The sequence below is a fragment of the Zophobas morio genome, unplaced genomic scaffold, assembly GCF_036711695.1.
Source record: "Zophobas morio isolate AGI-343-1 ecotype UQ-CSIRO unplaced genomic scaffold, CSIRO_AGI_Zmor_V1 ptg000011l, whole genome shotgun sequence".
Taxonomy (NCBI): domain Eukaryota; kingdom Metazoa; phylum Arthropoda; class Insecta; order Coleoptera; family Tenebrionidae; genus Zophobas; species Zophobas morio.
Genome location: NW_026972116.1, coordinates 15,008,036 through 15,029,630, shown reverse-complemented (window position 1 = coordinate 15,029,630; position 21,595 = coordinate 15,008,036). Strand labels below are relative to the sequence as shown.

At 33.9% G+C, this 21,595-nt stretch overlaps 5 protein-coding genes across 7 annotated transcripts in view; 2 read left to right on the top strand and 3 right to left on the bottom strand.

The window, feature by feature from the left end:
- Positions 1 to 21,595, bottom strand: part of LOC135127023 (uncharacterized protein) — a 331,051-nt gene that overhangs the window by 230,001 nt on the left and 79,455 nt on the right. The gene's annotated exons all lie outside the window — the stretch shown is intronic.
- Positions 7,696 to 8,575, bottom strand: LOC135126525 (uncharacterized). Its single transcript, XM_064052548.1, has 2 exons — positions 8,506 to 8,575; positions 7,696 to 8,454 (listed from the first exon to the last, which is right to left on the bottom strand). The coding sequence occupies exons 1-2, from the start codon at positions 8,545 to 8,547 to the stop codon at positions 7,789 to 7,791; spliced, it is 708 nt and encodes a 235-aa protein (XP_063908618.1). The 5' UTR covers positions 8,548 to 8,575; the 3' UTR covers positions 7,696 to 7,788.
- LOC135126523 (uncharacterized) lies at positions 10,310 to 12,306 on the bottom strand. 2 transcript variants are annotated; one of them, XR_010280056.1, is made up of 3 exons: positions 12,170 to 12,306; positions 11,121 to 12,113; positions 10,310 to 11,065 (listed from the first exon to the last, which is right to left on the bottom strand). XR_010280056.1 is itself a non-coding variant. In XM_064052547.1 (2 exons), the coding sequence occupies exons 1-2, from the start codon at positions 11,160 to 11,162 to the stop codon at positions 10,403 to 10,405; spliced, it is 705 nt and encodes a 234-aa protein (XP_063908617.1). In that variant the 5' UTR covers positions 11,163 to 11,228; the 3' UTR covers positions 10,310 to 10,402. The 2 variants fall into 2 exon arrangements, 1 of the variants encoding a protein (XP_063908617.1); XM_064052547.1 differs by lacking the exon at positions 12,170 to 12,306 and having other exon boundaries at positions 11,121 to 11,228.
- LOC135126522 (terpene synthase-like) lies at positions 16,070 to 17,804 on the top strand. The gene is made up of 7 exons (XM_064052546.1): positions 16,070 to 16,265; positions 16,312 to 16,472; positions 16,530 to 16,677; positions 16,752 to 16,878; positions 17,026 to 17,171; positions 17,398 to 17,500; positions 17,557 to 17,804. The coding sequence occupies exons 1-7, from the start codon at positions 16,221 to 16,223 to the stop codon at positions 17,784 to 17,786; spliced, it is 960 nt and encodes a 319-aa protein (XP_063908616.1). The 5' UTR covers positions 16,070 to 16,220; the 3' UTR covers positions 17,787 to 17,804.
- LOC135126521 (uncharacterized) lies at positions 20,541 to 21,487 on the top strand. Its single transcript, XM_064052545.1, has 2 exons — positions 20,541 to 20,693; positions 20,743 to 21,487. The coding sequence occupies exons 1-2, from the start codon at positions 20,646 to 20,648 to the stop codon at positions 21,409 to 21,411; spliced, it is 717 nt and encodes a 238-aa protein (XP_063908615.1). The 5' UTR covers positions 20,541 to 20,645; the 3' UTR covers positions 21,412 to 21,487.

The window sequence follows — 21,595 nt, the reverse complement described above, 5'->3', positions numbered from 1 at the left end:
ACACCAGCTAAATGCCATATGATCGAAAATAAGTCCTCTAGTAAGCCATGAAATGTGTTTTTAAGATGATGTTGGCATTACAGCCATTTTGCATTTTATTTGACAATTATTTGACCGCAGCTGTCAAACTGAACAATGAAGAACAAGTTGGTATTGCCAACAACATTACTTTAAAAATGACTTTCGTTGTGTACTATAGATCTTTTTATTTCGATAATATTATTATTATTATGTAAATATGTCACAGGGTGAACCCCAATTACGGAGTAATTCAGAAACCGAAAATAATTTAGTTATTAATATTGCATTTGATTAAATTTTCTTATAATTGTGTGTAGCGAAAAAATTACTAAGTCGTTGAAGATTATTAGAGAGTCTACATATGTTGTTAGTTCTTGAAACTGAGAAATGGAAGATGTTATGGTGCCAAGATCCATACAAGCTGATATTAAGGTAAAGTCCAGGCGGTACAAACGAAAAATTAATTAAGTTATTTAAAATTTTATAAATACATATAATATGTACTCTCTTATGGCTGTTAAACAAACTTATTACAAAAACGAAATTTAATTCACTATCAAAAATAACATCCACTATATCAGGCCTTCGAAGAATGTCATTGTTTAAATGACAGTCTAAACAAATTAATTTTTTCATTAAGCTAAACATCATTACCATATATTTATCCTTGTTAAGAAATAGAAGATGCACTAATTTTCTTTTAACATTTTAAAATATTTATGTCATCTGCATCGTATATTGAGAAATTAATATTTAAAACGGTTTCAATATCATGTACAAAAAAATAGAACAAGAAAGGACCCAGAACAGAATCCTGTGGTACTCATATGGTATTAAATTTTGACGTATCTAACCATCATTACACAAATAGCTTAAGTTGGTCCAAAACGTTGGTTGGTTTAATTGTAGTAAGAAGCAAGTAAATACCAAAACAATTGTTTTCAACACTGACTGACTTGAAGTCCAAGGCTATGAAGCTTGTTATAATAACCACCCTCACAATATATTTTTGCATAAGATGGCAAACTTACTTCCCTTTTGTTTTTATCAAACATTTTTTTAAAATACTTTTTAGAACATCTGACGAAGATCTGTGACAGGATAAACATCTGCGTTTCCAGTGTTACTCAAGTCTTCAGTTATATTTAACTGAGGTTCTCTTTCTAATCCAACTTCTAGACATCCTTTTCACATAGCTTATCGCTACTAAATTGAAAGATAATGTTCTAAATTTGAGTTTCCGTTAGGTGCAGAAAATCTTTTAGTTGGTTTAATAATAACTTGTTATAAACTTCGTATTGGATTTTTGATCACCGTAGAATGGTTCTAAAGTAAAGAACTGTATTGGGGCTAACAACAGAAATTTTGCCTAAACTTGTTCTGAAAAATCTCTATTGCTAATTTTACTCAGTGGTATTCTTACACTGACAAAATTTGATTGCATCAAGTACTTAAGGCGATAACTTTAAAATTATCTTCAAAAGAAATGTAGAATTAATCTATATCGAAAATTTTCTTCGTTTAATTTTATATTTTACCATGTATCAAGTCTGATGTCATTTAATAAAACAGGCATTAACAAGAACAAATGACAGCACAGATTGACAAGTAAATATATAGGAAACCAACAAACACTCCCTATTTAAAGTTGGTGAAATTGTTTTCGAACGTTTAATGAAGGTGATTTGAATTTGGACAATCGACCCGGTGGATCTGTTCAGATTGATTTAGAGGTTATTTGTGACAGAATTAAGTCCTCCACTAAATGCTATTAATATTTTTATAATATAGTAAATTTTATTTTATTTTCATGCTATCGTTCTTACGAATTGATGAATCAACTCAATACTATTGTTTGTTTATATACTATCAAACATGTTATTAGATAGTTGTGATAGTAAAACTACACTAATCAATATAAGTACATGTAATTTATAATTCCGCATTGGTTGCTGTTTTCTCACACAAATTACTCTTTTTCACATAACATGGGAGACATTTGGTTGTTTTCGTTACACGCATGATGTACAGTAGAACCTCGACAATCCGAATTAATTGAGAAAAAGGTGTGTTCGGATGGATTAACGATTTGTTCGGATCAGCGATTTTCCCAAAAATCTGAAAAGGAATTGAATAACAACTTCCTACACAGTTGAAAACAAACTTCAAGAAATAAACCTTCATTTTATATACTTATTATTACTCCGTGACCATAAACACGCTATCTTTTTGGAATCAACACGCCGGGATCTATACCCTGAATTTTTTCAGAATTTTTAGATGAATTTTTCAAAAATGAAATTTTCCATTATGTATTACACCATTATGCAAATTTCGACCCATTGTCGACGATTTTCGAAATTTAACTAAATACATTTTCTTGTAGATTTTGGGCCCCAGAAGTCACTTCTGGATTCATTTCTTCAATAACTTAAACCATTTTTCCAGATTCGTCCAGTTGAAATATCGCAATTTTTAAAAATTCCGAAAAATTTGAATTTCATACCGAATTTTCCGAAAATATTGGTCGGTTACCATTAACATGCTATATTTTTGGAATCAGCACGTCGGGATATTCATATATTCCTGAATTTTTTCGGAATTTTTAGCAAACTTTTTCAAAATTGAAATTTCCCTCATGCAAATTTCGACCCATATTCGACGATTTTCGAAATTTAACTAAATACTTTTTCTTGTAGATTTCGGGCCTCATTTCTCCGATAACTTCAACCTTTTTTCCAGAATTAGTTAATTAATTCAATGCATTGAAATATCGCAATTTTTAAAAATTTCAAAATATTCCGTCAACATATGCAGAAAGATCTTGCGTCATTTTTGTAAGTAGGTGCGTGTTTCCAAGTTCAGTTCGGATTAAAGAAGCATCGACTTCAAATAGCCTCTGTGCGGATTACTGAATGTTCGGATAATTGTAAATTCGGATTATAGATGTTGTACTGTATTTACAAAATGAAATATGATTTCAAAATCTTGAAATTGGTAAAAATAAAGTACCTCGGTCGTGTGTCAGGGGAAGGGGGGCAATTGCGCCCATGACCCCCCCTAGATCCGCGCCTGCGCCTTGTAGTTCGCCTTAGGACTTTTGGATTTCGTCGAGGAAAATATGGGTGAGTCCATATTCCTCAATCTTTGTTTGCTAGTATTCGATTTCTCCGAATTGTGGACCTATTTTCCTCGATGTCTTAACAATTTTGAGGCGAATTAGAAGGGACCTAGACCTTGTACAACTGCATAGTACATAACTACAATTATTTATTTTAACCAGTAAGCCTATCCGCACAAGCTTGAATATCACCAAGAATCCCGAATGCTTCTATTACATACTGAGCTATACCCGACCCGAACAATCTTGCACAGAATTCCTCAAACTTGTCAAAAAACTATGGACAGCTAGAACTTCATCATCAACACTTTGTGGCAATCGAATTTTGTCAAGTTCTATTTCCGTAAGCAAAGGAGAAATGCACAACAAATCTTCTCTACATTGGCGTAGTTGGAAATCCAAACTGTGTATACTTTGTTAATTACGATATTCAAACGGTATCTTCCATAGCTTGTAATCGAGGCCGCTTGTATATAGATTTCATTGATACATATACAGGGTGCCGCATCCAAGTCTTGATATAGGGAATTAACATGTGAATTGGTTTTTATTTTATAATATCTCCCCAGATAACTTTAAAGCTATTATTGAGTGATGCATTTGTGGAGGTCGAAGAGGGCTATCGGCCAGTATTTTTTTCAAATCGTTGCATGGCGCTCATTCACTGTAAAAAGGTTTTAAAAATCGTATTTTGAAATTCGCGCCCGATCCGATTTGTCACGAAATGTTCCGCCGAAATCAACGAACAACTCAAACTGAATTATTTTATCCAGTGTGATGATTATTGTAGGTCAGTTTAAACGGAATAGTGCATTTATTCCGTTTAAACTGACCTACAATAATCATCACACTGGATAAAATAATTCAGTTTGAGTTTCAGTCAAACTGAATTATTTTATCCAGTGTGATGATTATTGTAGGTCAGTTTAAACGGAATAGTGCATTTATTCCGTTTAAACTGACCTACAATAATCATCACACTGGATAAAATAATTCAGTTTGAGTTGTTCGTTGATTTCTGTACAAAATATTTGATTAGGTTATGCTATGTTCTACTGCGATTAGATGAAAAAGCGAGGGCCTGCTTGTTCTTCAACGATTAATTTAATTAGTAGGTAATTTGGGAAAATTTCGCACTTTTTTTTCGAATCACTAAAAATTGGAACTCAATTGGGTTTACATTCGTTAAGCAGGGCTGGACTTTTTGCCACCTGGAAGCATGTTCGTTACAAGAAATTTTTGAGAGAGAAATGTAGAATATTGACTCATCAACATTTTAAAGTATTTTTCTCTATTACGAATGTGTTTTGGGATTCAGAAACTTTTGTGTTACTGTTTTATTTGTTTATTGTGTTAACAACAACAAAAATAAAAATAATCTTAAAGAGATGGGATAGAACAGTTTCAAAAAGCATCATGACAAAAAATTGAAGCCTGAGGACTACTTCTCACGTAGGGAGTTTTACGAAGGAATGCTTAAGAGAATCCAGGCTGATGGAGAGTTTTTGAGGAACATTTGTTTTACTGACGAATGTTCATTTGGTCTTAACGGAAGTTATAATCGTCAGAACGATCAAATTTGAGCATAACACAACCCTCACGTGGTCCATGACTATCGTTATTAATGGCGTGCAACTGTCAGTGTCTGACTGGGGCTTGTAGGACATCATGTCATTGCACCTCTTTTAATCGAATCTAGATTGAATGCTCAGAAGTAGGACAATATGCTAGCTCAGCAAATACTTCCTGGGACTCGAAGGGTGCGGCATCTGCAGCAAGTCTTTTACATCCAGGACCAAATCTCCAGCCATATAGCTCGCATAAATGTTGTTTATTTGAACCAGTATTTTCCCGCAATGTTGGAATGGAAAGTTTGCACCGCCCCATTGGTCTGTGCATTCGCGGGATCTAAATCCCTGGGAATTTTTTCTTTTGAGATGTCTTCACGATCATCTGTATTCAAACAATACCAGCTATACAACCAGAGACGCGCTGAAACAAACAGTCCAACAAATATTGTCTTCAGATTGCAACGCAAATGCTGATCAACACGCGTAGAAGTTTTGAAGATCGGCTTACTTACTGTACAGCTGCAGTCTTTTTGAGCAATTCTTGAAAATAGTGCAATACTTCTCCAGATTCGTACAATATTTCATTACTTCATTCATCAACAATTGTTAAGATTTATTATTTGCAGTTATCTAAATGGTTCATTAAAAGGTTCTCTTCGAAAGCGCCAGCTGTTTTGATGGTAAATCTTATCATCACACAATAAGAAAAGCGGGCCCTCGCTTTTTCATCTAATCGCAGTAGAACATGGCATTTTAATGAGATTTTAGTAATAAAGACTCGACCAGCACCAGCAACATAACCTAATAAAATATTCTGTGCAGCTTGTGCATTTATTCCGTTTAAACTGACCTACAATAATATAATCGACATATTGGATAAAATAATTCAATTTGAGTCGTTCAGTGATTACTGAGTGAGGCAGCGCGAGTACATTCCTAGCTTGAGGGCTCCCAGGACATGTTACAATCCTGCCGATGGGGTTTTGAGGAAGACCAGCTGCTCGAAGTCTTCATCTCGGGCTTTTTGGATACGGTCTGAGTGTAGTTCGAGATGGCTCGTTTGACGGGGTCGCGCACTATGACGAATGAATGGATCAATTTGTTCATTTATTCCGCTTAATTTGTCCTGCAATAATCATCACACTGGATAAAATAATTCAGTTTGAGTTGTTCGTTGATTTCTGAGAATAATTTCTAATTTCACTTTGACATTTGAATTTTGCATGGATATTCCAAAGACGCGATCGCCGAACTTCGACGGTGCGACGGAACATTTCGTGACAAATCGGATCGGGCACGAATTTCAAAATACGATTTTTAAAACCTTTTTACAGTGAATGAGCGCGATACAACGATTTGAAAAAAATACTGGCCGATAGCCCTCTTCGACCTCCATAAATGCATCACTCAATAATAGCTTTAAAGTGATCTGAGGAGATATCATAAAATAAAAACCAATTCCCATGTTAATTCCCTATATCCAGACTTGGATGCGGCACCCTGTATTCATTTCCTTAATCAAACGGTCAGGCAATCTATTTAAAGTTTGTTCACGAATGTTCGTTCGTACATGGTAAAATATCAACATTTGCCAAATGTGCCAAATCTTTGATTGTTTGGAATTGTGCATCTACAATTTGTGCTTCTTGTTGTATTGAAATGGTTCCATCGTTAGTTAGATTTGCAGAATTTGTTCTAAAGTCGGTCAGTGCGTTGTTAAGATCGTCGTGAACAGTACGATGCTCTCTAGAGCGTCTAGTTCCTCTCTCACCTGATCGGCTAAATCGCGAGGATGCCTAATTTCAGCACTTGCAAACTAATAAAAGAAAGTTAGTTCCATATATTTAACATACTTTAGAATACTTACAAGTATAGTTTATTTGAAATCAGAAGTACACAGCAATAAAAAAGCGCAGATACCAGTATTTGAAACACTATTCAGTGCGCATGAGCACTACTTTCACAGAATCACCGGCGTCCAGAACGAACTTGCTTTACTTTTTGGACCTGTTTTGTACGTTCTGGTGCTAACGCGTGCAACGTGCAAACCGCAGCAACAACACTAATGGTCCGCCACTGACTCGTCCATACTCTTGGCCCATCTTCGCGCTTTGCACATTCATCCCTCCCACTCGGTGTACTTCTGATTTCAAATAAGCTCTAAGACGACACACAACAAGAAAGTAACTTTTAGCGCCATTGTAAGAATTAACTTACTACTTTTCGAAATGGGATTCCTTATATACCTATGTTTGGAATTCAAGTGAAAAATCATATCTACGCTAAGAGGACTCGTCGCAACTATTTTGATAAAAGGTGCTTAGATGGTGCCAACAATTGGAGTGAACATGTCTTAACTGTCACTTTATACTATATATAGCTTTCGATAACTTTAAGGTCAAGTCCTTATTGTCACTAGTTATACACATCCTATTAATTCACTTCAAATTTTCAATTTGCGTTTCGGCAAATCTTGTCGTCGGTACTTCAAATTTGGTACTTAAAATGATATATTTTGTTTACAAATATATAAATCGAAAAGATAATGTAAACCACTCATAGCAGATTGAATACTTTTGGTAACACATCGATCTCATTGTTCATTATTATAATTAGTGGCTAAATCATAATAAGAAACGTCTTTATGAACCCAAAAACTGTTTAACTGAATATTATGTGTTTCGGGCGTTAGTTGTAAATCTGCTTTTGCTTTTTCAGCCACTTTCTAGGCATTAGTACCAAATTTTCTCTGTAGTTGTTCGACTCTATCTTGACCTATAAAATAATTTTTTGCAAGTGATGTTCTGTAAGTAAATGTATTAGTTGCAACAGAGATAAAGAAACAAACAACTAACACCATTTTTTTTACATTCGGAATTTGGAGCTGCAGCAAGAGGTCTTGTTTTGATATTCTGTTGACTCAGACAAAAACTCTACTTTAAATGCAGCTTTGAAAATACAGCGGAAATAAAACTACATACATCAATAAACATGTCGTATAATTGCAAATTACTTGACTTTGCAACAAAAAAATAAATATTTAATAAAATAAAACAAAAATGTATTTATTTATAATTAATTTCCAATAAGCCTATCAGCGCAGGCCTGAATGTCTCCAAGAATCCCAAAAGCTTCTGTTACATATTGAGCCACGTGCGAACTTGAACAAGATTCAACAGAAAGCCTCAAAGTTGTCAATAGACTACTGGTAGCTAGAACTTCAGTGTCAACATTTTGTGGCAATCGAACTTTGTCAAGTTCTATTTCCGTAAGCAACGGAGCAATGCACAACAGATCGTCTCTGCACCGATTTAGCTGGAATTCCAAATTGCGAACTTTGTTATAAACGATGTCCACAAGGTATCTTCCATCGCCAACAAGCGAAGCCGCTTGTATATCGATTCCAGTAACACATACGTTCAACTTCCTAACCAAACGATCAGGCAGTCTGTTCAAAGTGTGTTCACGAATGTTCGTACATGCTGAAATATCAACATTTGCTACATGTGCCAAATCCTTGATTGCTTGCAACTGCTGGTCTACAGTTTGTGATTCTTGTTGTATTGAAATGGTTCCTTCGGTAGCAACATTTGCAGAATTTGTTCTAAAGTCGGTGAGTATGTTGTTGAGATCGTCGTGAGCAGCAAAGATTCTTCCCTGAACGATGCTCTCTAGAGCCTCAAGTTCCTCTCTCGCCTGGTCAGCTAGATCGCGAGGCTGCCTGATTGCAGCACTTCCGAACTAAGAAACAGAATAAATAGTATTGATATAATATAGTAAAAAAATACTTACAGCCAAGAAAGCACATAACAAGAAGGTAGCTTTTAGAGCCATGGTCGTACAAAATTTACTAGTTTTCCGAATGGGTTGCCTTATATATATTTGGAACTCAAGTGAAAAATCGTATCTACGCTAAGAGGCTATGTCGCCACTATTTTGATAAAAATACGCTTGTTGAAGGTTACTGAAGTACTTAGGTGGTGGGAACAATTGAAGTGTCCATTTATTAACTGTCATGTCACACAATATATAGTTTTAGATAATTTTAAAGCTAAGTCCATATTGACACTAACTATACACATCCCATCAATTTATTTATGTTTTTCTCTTATCAAATTTTTAATCTGCGTTTTGGCAATAGTATCTTCGACACAGTCCACTAATTCAAACTGGTGTTCAGCGTGATATATTTTGTTTACAAATATATCCAGCAGATAATATGAATTGATTGGTTTTGAACCACTTCCTAGATATTTCCAAAACTTTTTTTACCGATGTTCTGATTTATCTCGACCGACAAAAATTTCTCTAATAACAGTGACTAGAAGTCCGCTCATTGAACATTTTTTTTATTGTTTGCGTCTAAAAATATTTACCTTCATGTTTTCCACCACTTCCACGTAATGTGACTCGATCTTGAAATGTGTGGCAATTAGTAACTTTTATGAAATAGAAATATATCTGTGTCCTTGTTATGCTCCGTCTTTTCGACAGCAGGTATTTTTTGCTTCCAGTATGGCGATCCTGTTACTGTCATTTGGCCGTCAATTGCCTTGGTGGTAACACGTCTTCCACGACTGTTTGCTGGTTACCGGTGACACTTTCTCGTTGAATAGGGCTGGAGTTACTTTGTGACTGGAATAATGTTCTTTCCGGTCCGTTAACTCAATAATTCTAGTACAGTCTGTCGTAACCTCAAATCGTAAACACATCAAACTTTCGTTGACAGATAGCGAAAATTACTAGCCTCGCGCTATCTTTGTTTAACACATAGGTTAGGTTCCTCTCTGTCGAATTCCGACCACAGGCAGTTTGCCGTACTTTCTAAAAGTAATAGTAGATCTAGTGACTTTACTTCCACGGGCTCTCAGATTTGTTTGCCTTCACAACCCAATGTCCGAATTTTTGCAAATAATGCGTGCCCATTTTGGACAAAGTAACTTAGTTCTAAGATTATTAGTAAAGCATGTATTTCGGAACAATTGCATTAGTTTTGTCGAAACTATGGCTAACAAATTTTCAAAAACTTACTTCCTAAGAATCGAAATTAGAGGGTAACTAATAAGATATGATTAATTTAGGCAACCAGTTATACAGGTGCGTGTGTATTTGTCGTGAGTTGTTGGGCATTTACTGAAATCCACACAAAGTGAGAGTCGGCACGCTTCCATGACCTACTTCGAGCCTATAATCATTTATAGAAACCCTGTATAACTAACTTTTTTTAATGCATTTGCATTAATATGCCAAAGACAACCTTATTCAAATGTTTGGTACAGGCAAGTCTTCAACAGTATTTCGATTCATTTTGACATATTCTTTTCCTTATTTAATTTCGACGCTTTCTTCCAAAACAGCATAGTTTTCATATGTTAGATCATGTTTTAAATCTGAGAAATCATTATATGCAGCAAGATAATATTTGATCTGTAAAATCACAGCTTTGACTTTACACAATGGCATTATTATTATTATTATTATAAATACTTATGGTCACCTGTATACAAAAGTTTCTTGGGTAATTTTTTTATTTATTCTGTTCGAATCTCCTGTTTCCTAACACGCCGTGAACATAGTTAGAATAAAAACTCTCAAATCAACATAAATGTAGGTTATAATTGCCCGTAACTTTATTTTTAGGGCAAAAAATAAATACCTATACAGTGTGTTAACAATACAATAATTTATTTTAACCAATAAGCCTATCTGCACAGGCCTGAATATCCCCCAGAATTCCAAATGCTTCTGTTATATATTGAGCCACTTTCGAGTCCGAGCAAGTTTGTACAGAAAGCCTCAACGTTGTCAAAAGACCTTCGACAGCTTGAACTTCCGTTTTAACACAATTTGTCAATCGAACCTTATCAAGCTCTATTTCCGTAAGCAAAGGAGCAATGCACAACAAATCGTCTCCGCATTGACGAAGTTGGAATTCCAAATTGTGTACTTTGTTGATAATGACATCCACAAGGTATCTTCCATCGCTGGCAGTTGAAGACGCTCGTGTATTGACATCAGTGATACATGAATTCATTTCCCGAGTCAAACGTTCAGGTAGTCTGTTCAAAGATTGTTCACGAATGTTCGTACACGGTGAAATATCTACATTTACTACATGTGCCAAATCCTTGATTGATTGCAATGTAGTATCAATAGTTTGTTTTTCTTGTTGTATTGAGATGGTTGCTTCATTAGCAACATTTCCAGAATTTGTTAGAAAGTTGCTGAGTGCGTCGCTAAGATCGTTGTGAGCAGCAAGGATTTCACCATGAACGAGGGCCTCTAGAGCTTCTAGTTCTTCTCTTACTTGGTCGGCCAAATCGCGAGGCGTCCAGATTTTAGCACTTGCAAACTAATAAAACATATAAGTAATAGTTATAGAATAGCATATATTAAAGAATACTTACAGCTAGGAAGACGAACAACAAAAAAGTAGCTTTTGAGGCCATGGTCGCACAATTCAATTGCTAGTTTTAAGATTTGGATTACTTATATATGTTTGGAATTAACTGGAACTAAGTGCAAGGCCATATCTATGTTAAGTAGCTCATCGTAAATCTTTTGATAATAATAAGCTTACTGGAAGTTATTGAAGTAATTCAGTATAGGTTTATTAATTATCAGGTAATTTCCTGTTACATTATGTATGGTTTTAGATAACGCCAAAGGTTAAGCTATACAATTGCAAATTTAGTTATCTAAGTAACTACAACACAAATTATTTTTTGTCAGCAATTTTAACCAATAATTTCGTCGACACAATCCGTTATCTCTGCAAGAATACCACTGGCCTCAACCGTATACTCAGCAACACTTTCATCTGCACAATTCTGTACAGACAACTCCAATTCACTTATAATAGTCTCGCAATTCTGCACCTCTTCTCTCACGACTTGTGGAATTCTTACTCTTTCTAGTAAAATCTGTGTCAGAAGAGGCGAAATGCACTCAAAATTTTCGTAACATAGATCAAGTTGGTATCCAAATTGATGTACTTTATTTATAAGAATATCAATAAAATAACGCGAATCAGTTACAGCTGTAGCTGCAAGTTGAGCAACTCCGGCCATACATGAACTTATTTGTTCATTATAGTTAGCAGGTAGACTGTTAAGAAGATCCTCACGATTGTTAGTACAGGAAGAAATGTCTTTCCCGGCCGAAAGTGCCAAATCTTTGATCGTGGTTAACTGGATATTAATGGTTTCGTGCTCTTGCTCTATGTCTAGGTTTGCTTTTTGAGCTACTTTTTGAGCATCGTCACCAAATTCTCGTTGGAGGTGTTGTAGTCTGTCTCGCCCTACAAAGATTTCACCATAAGCGATGTTCTGTAGTTCAAATAGTTGTTGGTAAGCTTCCTCTACTAGATCACGTGGTTCAGGATCGCTGGCGTTTATAACCTAGTTGTGTAATAACACCAATTATATCTAAGTTCTAACAATATTAATCTACTTACAAGAAAGAGTATACAAAATATAATCAAAGATTGCTTGGCCATTTTGGCAATGTCTATGTTACACCAGGATGATTCTTTTTATAGCAACGTCTGGCCTGGTTAATTATTATTAGTTGTTTGGAACTGATAAAAACTGAACAGTAGTAGGATTACGTCTAAACATATAATAAAATATTGGGGGACTTATACAATATGCAGAGAGATTTATTTTAAACAGGAGTTGTCATTTAGATAAAATGTAGAATATAGCTGTATAGCTGACAACTTTATTTAGCTTACGTCTTAGTAGTTCATAGTTTCTATTTCCATTTAAAGTTCGGTTCAAACTGTTTCAATAAAATTTCAAAAAATTATATACATATTACGCATGGTTTGCGTTGTTGATGCAGTACAACATATGAAACGGAAAAAACCGAGTATCCAAGGTGGCGTTATTGTCACACAAGTCATGCAACGGATTTTAGAATTTTCCATTTTATGTTTCCTAATGTTTGTTCAGAATTAACAGGCTTAATATAAGATAAATTGTCCCATAAATACTTTTGCAATTTCATCAAAATTTATAAACTATTATAAAAATAATCCTACAATACTTACCAACAACGTTTCGAACATGTGAAAGTATTTCTTATTGGGAAAACTCCTCAACCTCGTAAAAATTAAACTAGACTAATTGGTAATAATTAAAACTCGTTGGCATCACAGCACAGCGGTTTCAACTCGTCTCACATTACAGGAGTACCTTGACTTTGTAGTTTCCATCAATTCACACTATTATCAAAAATTTTAATCCTTAGATTGTATTACTTTTTGAACAAAATTTATTACCCGAATTACTGACACTGTTTGTTTGTAAAGTTTAAACGTATTTATTTAGAGCATGGTTACACTACTTTGTTTTTTTCTCACCACCCTGCTATCTACTTCTGGGGTAAGAAGTATAAAAAAATGCATTGAATGTCAATCTTTTCCATTTTAGTGTAGCAAAATTATCCATAAACATGCAATTCCCTACGATATGGTAGATGAAGTAAGAGAGCAACTAGCAGTTCTCAATTCTACTGTCCAAGGAACAATTTTCGCAGGACTTAATTCTATAAATGGTCTGCTGATCTCAACACAAACTGCAGTCCAACAGGAATATGATATCTTTAGCTCAGAAATAACTACTCTTAAAGATTTGGCACAAATAGCAGGTCATAACGTTGATATGTGTCTAGAAACCAACCAATCTCTTCTGGATCAATTACCTCAAACCATTATGACTAGTTTGGCAGATTGCATGTCTCTTACGAACACAGAAGTTGCAATCATTATGAACGATGCGAAATATATACAAAATATACGAAATATACATGTATGAACGAAGTGCATTCAATTGATTTTCAGCTTGAATTATGTGCAGGAGATTTACTTTGTATATCTCCACTAATTACAGCAATTGCATATGCTATTGTAAGGATACTTCAAGATATTGGTGTTGAAATACAATAAGCCAAAGAACTTTGTCAAGCTGAAACTTTTGATAAAAGAATGTACGGATGCAAAATTTGCACAATTTAGCGTTGAAGGTGGTATAATTGTATCTGAAATAACGAATTGCATTAATAACATACTTTCCTAAGATTTTACTGTTACTGATGTCAAAATTAAGTATTTGTAAAATATTTTTCTACCTAAATGTCCAGTACATAAAAATACAAATCCATTCCACAGGTATCAAAAACCATAGACTGCCTCTCGTTTTGTTTTCTATAAAATACTACATTTCTGCTTTTGGGAAAACAGAAGAATCAGAAGTAAGTAATATTCATAATGAACATACTTGATTCGACTATCGAAAAGTCCCGTTAGTTAACCTGTTCAAAACCAGTTATTTCAAGATATTATTGCTAGGTCATTAGATTGTCATCCTTTACAGATGAAGAACTCATACCTAATCATTTCAATTATCAAATTGACCTATTTATCAATATAAACATTGCTCATAATATTCCATGATAAACTAATACTGAAGGACATTTCAGATTTTCTCAAATTATTAATGTTTTAATCTTAATCTCATTTCTGATGATTGGTGCTATAATAAACAAAGAGATAAAGTTAGATTTAATCATACAAATAATTTTCGAAAAAAATGTATGAAATTTGTAGTGTGAAGGTAAAATAAATAAAACAAACGACTACGATAAAAGTAATCTGTTTGGAATTATTGTCGAATTTCCGGTAATTAAACATAACGTGAACTTGCTCCACAAATGCAGATAATTAAAATCCCAAGCTGATCTTATTCACATATTTTCAAAAACACAAGGATCTAGGGAATTGTTTTTCAAATAGAAAATAACTGTCGAAAATTATTTACCAACGTTTAAATACGAAAGAGATATAGGTTCAGAAAAATGGTGCCCGGATGATTTTTTGTATTAATATTCTATGTGCTTAAAAAAATTAAAATTATCACCAACTGTTCCATATATTACTATTATTTTATATTTCCGTCTTTATTATGATTTTAATTAAATTTTATAATTTATATACATCGTTTTTTAAGAGTACTGTGCTGATCAACGTACAAAATATGGAAGCGAAATCATTATTTACTTTTTCTACATTTGATATCATCTATTTTGTCACAAATGTATAATTCAAAAGTCTCATTATTAAAAGGTCAAGTCAAGTCAGGTCAGGTCAGGTCAGGTCAGGTCAGGTCAGGTCAGGTCAGGTCAGGTCAGGTCAGATCAGGTCAGGTCAGGTCAGGTCAGGTCAGGTCAGGTCAGGTCAGGTCAGGTCAGGTCAGGTCAGGTCAGGTCAGGTCAGGTCAGGTCAGGTCAGGTCAGGTCAGGTCAGGTCAGGTCAGGTTCGCTTTGTTCGCTGGTTACTTATTTTATTCATCTCCTTATTCATATCCATTTTGTTCTTGGTCTGTCCTTCTTCTATTTACCTTACTATTGTTTCTTAGTTAATATCAAAATATTTCAGTAATTCTAATGAAGCTATTTTTAATATCAGTATTTAAGAATTCATTTAGATGTATCTAAGTATTTAAACATTAATCCACAACTTATTATGGCTAAGATTTGCTAGGTCTATTTATGACTTGATTTAAATGTGTCCAATCATCAAATCTTGTACCTTTTAACTCTAGGAAATGACCAATAAGGATAAAAATACAATTTATTTGGAAATGGTGAATGGTACCCTACAAACAAAAACTATTTAACAGTTATATATTACAACATAATACTGTTACTATGATCGGTGATTAAAAATCGGCGTGGATAAAACGCAACAACACATTTACACGACACAACATTATGTACAAAATAATTCTGACGCAATTTGAATGGATCTTTTACTAAATGAATCGTTGCCGAAGGTGGCCTCTATTTAAACCCCTACTTCCTTTCTAGATATTCCACAATCGAGGTTTTTCTGGAGTACCCATCGCGACTTGCGCCTCCAGGCTTTTCTTTAGCGAACGCCGCCCGGCCGCCGTCCCCGACGATGAGTCACCCATCGTCGCCGTGATACTAGAAAGCCCTCGAGAAAACCCATAGGCGTCGTACTATAGCCATAACACTCCAGTCTTACCGATTTTTTTAAAAAAAGGAAAGCAAGAAGATTCTACTTTTATCGTCACGAGAAAATATATCGAGGTGGTTTATTTTCAACTAGAAATCGTTTTTGGTCCTCTAGCAATTCGTCTGCAACATTTTTTCAAAATATGACCAATTTGCGTCTGCAATAATACTGAACTTCGCAGGACATTTTTTATGTTCAAGTGATTTATAATAACTCCAACCGTAAACATGCAAACATGGCCATTAAAATGTTATGGCCATTGGCACAATTTCAAGTTTTGTGACCAACCAAGTACAAAAACCAGGCAACCGTCGCTATAAAAACAATTACGTACCACTTTTATGGTGTTACATTTGCACAATTTATGATGGTATAACTCATCCGGGTATTTTCAAGTTTTGACGGTCAGCACGAACATATAAATAAATGTTGCAAAGTATGTCTAGGTACTCAGTACTCATTGAAGATGACAGCGAAAAGTAAAGCCGATATGCACGTCAGGGATGAAGAGGTAATCTACCCACAAAAATTAAGTCCTCTTTGTCATTTTTAGCTAGATTTTAGTACAACCTATTTTACACACTCTCCAAGCTGGATCAGAAAATCACAACATTGCGAAACAATGCGTGGGAGTTTTTAATTATTGGGTTAAGTGTCCCAAAGACATACGAAAAAAATATATCGAAATTGGAAATGAGTTCCACAATATTTTTGTTGCGTAAGCTTAGAATTTATTTATAAATCCATTATCATTTTTCCGTTGGTGTTTCCACAGACAAGACGATATGATAGACAAAACGATACTTCGTAAAGGAATTCCTTCAGCTCATTTGGTTTATGGGATTCCATTAACTGTGCAAGGTACAATATACAAGGGGACGTCCTTATTTCAAAATATACTCTGTCAGACAGACCACAGTAAGGTATTGTTGCTATTCGTCCTGATAAAACTGAACTTGTATTTTTGTTTGTCTTGTTTGAGAACGTGTTTATTTAGGAAATCGCTCTTGATGATTTCATTAAGTTTGGTATTGATTTTTTCACTGGACAGTCAATGGAATTATATTTTATAAACACCGGAAAATGTCCTACATTTGAGGATTACAGAGTAATGATGTACAAAAGTAAGTTCAAAATATTTCTGGTTGGGCAAACACTTCGACAATGTAAGCAAAGTAGTACTAGTAATTGTATAAAGTATAATCTATAATTTCCCGAAAATAATTACTAATATCATTAATTATTAGTGTATGGTTAATTTCCCGTTTTAGAATCTACCAGTCCCCTCATATGGTCAGTCCGGTTGCTAAAACTGTTTGCTAAGAACGTGGAAATTAACTTTAGTACAGATTTTTGCGATAAAATGGGTCAGTTTCTTCAAATATATGATGACTACCTAAATTTGCACAATCCTAAGGTAAATCAACAATAGTCTACGATTTGTTGGAAAACACTCGCTTGTAAACCTAAAACCCTATATATTTATACACTTTTAGATCCCTTACTGAAAACGTTTTTATTTAAAAACAGGTCATAATTAAAAATTTGCAAAAATATATACGGTGTTTCCTTGATGATATTGGAAAATAATTTTAGACTGTAACTCTCAACCGTATAAGTGTATACCTATAATATTTTTTTAGTACGCCGCTCTTCGTGCCTTCTGTGACGATCTAGACGAAGGAAAATGCAACTACCCCATAATTCATGGCATTCAAAGTTATCCAGATGACCATCGCCTTCTAGGTATCCTTCATAAAAAATATTTCCTCACCTTTTATTTTCTTAATTTTGCATCTTAGATATGTTAAAAAGAAGACCACTGGATATAGAAAGTAAAAAAGTCTTTGTAAATATACTGGAGAGTTTTGGAAGCTTCGAGTATACACGGAAAGTACTCGAAGATTTGAAAGATGAAATTCTCGCCGACGCAGAAAAAATGAATATGGGAAAAAATCCATATTTGGAACGAATTCTTCAAAATTTATTTGATAATTTCGAAACGGAGACTTATTACGATCGTTGTGACTAAAGCATACACAGCGGTGATACTTTACACTATTATCAAGAATTTTAAACTTTCGGTAATAACTCTCTTTAAATAAAATTTATTACCCACAAGTTTGTTTTGTTCTACAAAGTTTAACTTAACTCCACCATAGTCAAACAATTTTTCTTTTGTTCTCCCGGTAAAACTAAATTCAAATCGACGTTATTTTCAATACGATGAATTAAAAACTGTACAGATCGCAACAAAAGTAATTTGGTAATCATAATAAAAAAGTAACGACAGAAAAATTTCGCCAAGTAGATAACTCGAATATTGACGAGTCCTTACAATTCAGCGAACCTATTAAGCTAATAGTCTCAAGATATTTTCCATAGCTTGTTAGACCGTCTTGCTTTTGCAAGTAGAGAACTCTGAATGATTTCACAGAAATGCTAATTTATCGAGTTCATCCATTGATGAACATAAAATTAGCCAATTTGCTTTCTACAAGTGAAGTAGAAGAGGTTTTACATTAATTCGGAAGTCGTATTGAGTGTTATTTTTACAGGATAACAAACAAGACTTGATTAGAATTGTAAAAAATAACTAACTACAAATTACATTCAGATTACGCCAGCAAATTTATTAAACTGAACAAAGTTTCAAGTTGTTTCAAAGTATAAATAACTGTAATTTTAATTCCACCACTGTAGTTAACATTGTACAAAGTGGATCTGATCACATAAACAGCTTTTGAAAATATTTATGAAATCTTTTCCATAAACAAAATAGACAACACCAATAAAAGTGATCTTTTTCGGATTATTGACGAATTACTGATAAATAATTAAACATCCTGTAGCCTTACTCCATAAACTAAATAATCAAAATTCCAGTTTTATCTCAAAATATAAAGATTTAGAGATTGCTATTTAAATTAAAAAAACTTTGTTCTCAAGTAAGTTACGTCTACTCATGCGATGTCACGTACGCTGAAGAGTAGTTAGTCATCCCTCAAGTTATACGACATTCTCTAAAGACGTTGATTTTTCAGTCTACAAGGGAGAAAATTAATAGCGCTTACAGGTAAACTCTAATATTATCTAGACAAAAAAAAGAAAAACTAAGTATGTTAGAAAAAAGAAGTGAGCAAATTCCATTAATGTGGTGTCAATTTGCATGTCTCGCCATTTTATTATGCGACACAATAAAAGACCTCCATTTTGATTACGTCACAAGCAATGATTGGCACATTTTTGCAAGTTGAGTTATTACACGTTGTTTAAATTATTAAGCACATCGTTACAGCTTTTATTGGTTACTTTCACGGACGTCATAAGCCATAAGTTGTCTTATAGATAAATTATACAAGACAGTTTTACAACTTGTATGTACTTAAGTTCATGATGTCAGCGTTAACATTATTTGACCTAAAATTTTTACAATCTGTATTGCAATCCACAGGGATTTATACATGGTCAGTTGCTTTATTTGTTTTACATAGTTTATTATATGGAATAATTTATCAGGACGGAAACGAAAGATCTATTTTTCCATGCTGTAGAGGTCATGAAACGTCGAGAAAACATGAAAGTAATACGAAGTAAAGATGAAGTTCATTTGCTTATTGGTTAACATATTAACTGGTTAACTTAAGTTGTGTGATAACGTAATCTGAGTGACAAAAAAAATAAAGCAACATTTCATGACAAATTTAAAATTTTTCAAAATTTGGCCAACAATGTAAGAGACCACACAATTTTAACTAATTAATAACTCCACAGATTGTTTTACTTGATGTTTATTTTTACACTAGATATCAAAATGAACATCTATTTGTAAGCACTAAAATTTATTAAAATTTTTAAGTAACGTGATGGAAACAATGTTCGATTTTCGATAAGATATATCTTTTGAAGAAATACTTCAATAAACATTTTTTCCTTATCGAATATGTATATTCTAGAGTTAACTTTAAGTTAGTATATTCTAGAATTAACTGGAAATTATTTGATAATTACAATCGTTTTTGCAAAGCGAAGAAATACACCAACTTTATTTAGGCAAAAATTAATATTTGTACTGTTCTTAATTAGAAGTGTAATTAAATGTGTCTTTTATATTAAATTTATTAAAAACAAATCACCCAGGAAAGCGCCATTAATATATTAAAAACATAATTTTTTATCTCCCGAGCGTATTCTATGGAAGTATTGCAAACGAGTCCATCGAGCTACTTCCATGTTCTCTCGCCGTTTCTTGACCCCAAAAGTACGAAAAATTTGTGACCCGTTTCCGTATGTCTGTCTGTCATCTGCGTCAATGTTTATTAAATAGATAATCTCCGAAACTACCGAACCGATTGTTGTTAAATTTTATATTTATCCAAATTGTATGAGCACCTCTTATACTAGCATAAGTGGCACCCGTAGTAATAAGGAAACTACCGCAGACACTAAACCTGAAGCTTCCACGCGCTTGTTTTTCTATCTTAAACTGTGAATCTTATTGTTTATATAATTGTATTGATCAAATCAAGAACGATTCACCTTATTTTTTTGAAAATTTGAGAATACTGTAATGTTGCCCCCGCGTATATTTAGTAGTAATACAATAACATTTATTTTAGTATATTGTAACTTAATTAATACTCCTAATTTTAATCGCATCCTCTGTTTAGAAAAGGTCAAAATGACTTGCCAAATTTTCTATATTGGGCAACGCAAACGTCAATTACATGTAAGCCCCATCTCATCCTTAATAAAAAGATAACAACAGTAGTTGTAGGATTTTAGTCACTAACTGATTACTCTCAACTAAGTGATAATAAAACCAATAAATCTACAAATTTTTGAATCGAGTGTTATTCGTCACAAGCACACTAAAACTTGAATTTTGACGATGTACCTACGATTTTTGTTTTTTGTGGCTACTGTGCTAGCCACTTTGGTAAAACTTTAGTAGTAAGAAGTTTATAACTACAGTTTTCAAATTTTAGGCCCACGCAAATCCGAAACAAGCAATAGACCCGTACGATTTAGAAGACCAAATCAGAGAACAGCTTGAAAATCTGCGATCGACTGTTAGAGGAGCAATTTTTGCATCATTTAATTCCATTGATACTATAGTCAGAGACGTATACTATTTTCGAAATGACGCTATGAGTGCTGCGGAGATAGCAATTCAACAAGAATATCAGGCTTTTACCACGCAGGTTACTACACTTAAAGACTTAGCGCAATCAGCTGGTTACAATGTTGACATCTGCTTGCAAATCAATGAACCTCTCTTAGATCAGTTGCCTCAAGAGATTATCGACACATTGATGGAATGTTTAGCCTTCGCAAACCTCGAAGTCACGATCATTCAAAATGATTCCAGATACAGAATTGACATATTAATGAATGAAGTAAATGTATTTGATTTTCAGCTTGATTTGTGTGCGGGAGATTTTCTGTGTATGTCACCACTAGTTGAAGCTATTGAGTTAGCGTTGGTTAATATACCTCAGAAAATTGGACTTATCGTACAAGAAGCTGGAGATCTTGCAGAAGATTTGAAAGTGCTGATAAAAGAGTGCACAGATGCTAAAGTTGCACAGTTTGTCACGGAAGGTGGTATAGTTGTGTCTGACATATCAGACTGCATTGATAACATAATGTCTTAAAATATTCTTGATTTATTTTGTATTGTTGTATTATCATTCATAAAAAAATAAAAAAGTGTTTAAATTTATTACAAAATTCCGTGTACTAAGCTTGTTATAGATAATAAATAAGACATTGTAAACATAAATCAAAATTATCTGAAACACAAATTGCATTGTCCCCTTATCCCAGAATGCAGTAGAT

What these genes read in the sequence shown, in the direction of transcription:
- LOC135126525 (XM_064052548.1), bottom strand. Translation starts at nt 8,547, where the DNA reads ATGGCTCTAAAAGCTACCTTCTTGTTATGTGCTTTCTTGGCT. An exon ending in TGTTATGTGCTTTCTTGGCT is followed by an intron (nt 8,455 to 8,505) that starts GTAAGTATTTTT and finishes TCTGTTTCTTAG; the next exon opens with TTCGGAAGTGCTGCAATCAG.
- LOC135126523 (XM_064052547.1), bottom strand. Translation starts at nt 11,162, where the DNA reads ATGGCCTCAAAAGCTACTTTTTTGTTGTTCGTCTTCCTAGCT. An exon ending in TGTTGTTCGTCTTCCTAGCT is followed by an intron (nt 11,066 to 11,120) that starts GTAAGTATTCTT and finishes ATGTTTTATTAG; the next exon opens with TTTGCAAGTGCTAAAATCTG.
- LOC135126522 (XM_064052546.1), top strand. Translation starts at nt 16,221, where the DNA reads ATGACAGCGAAAAGTAAAGCCGATATGCACGTCAGGGATGAAGAG. An exon ending in GTCAGACAGACCACAGTAAG is followed by an intron (nt 16,678 to 16,751) that starts GTATTGTTGCTA and finishes GTGTTTATTTAG; the next exon opens with GAAATCGCTCTTGATGATTT. An exon ending in AGATGACCATCGCCTTCTAG is followed by an intron (nt 17,501 to 17,556) that starts GTATCCTTCATA and finishes TTTGCATCTTAG; the next exon opens with ATATGTTAAAAAGAAGACCA.
- LOC135126521 (XM_064052545.1), top strand. Translation starts at nt 20,646, where the DNA reads ATGTACCTACGATTTTTGTTTTTTGTGGCTACTGTGCTAGCCACTTTG. An exon ending in CTACTGTGCTAGCCACTTTG is followed by an intron (nt 20,694 to 20,742) that starts GTAAAACTTTAG and finishes TTCAAATTTTAG; the next exon opens with GCCCACGCAAATCCGAAACA.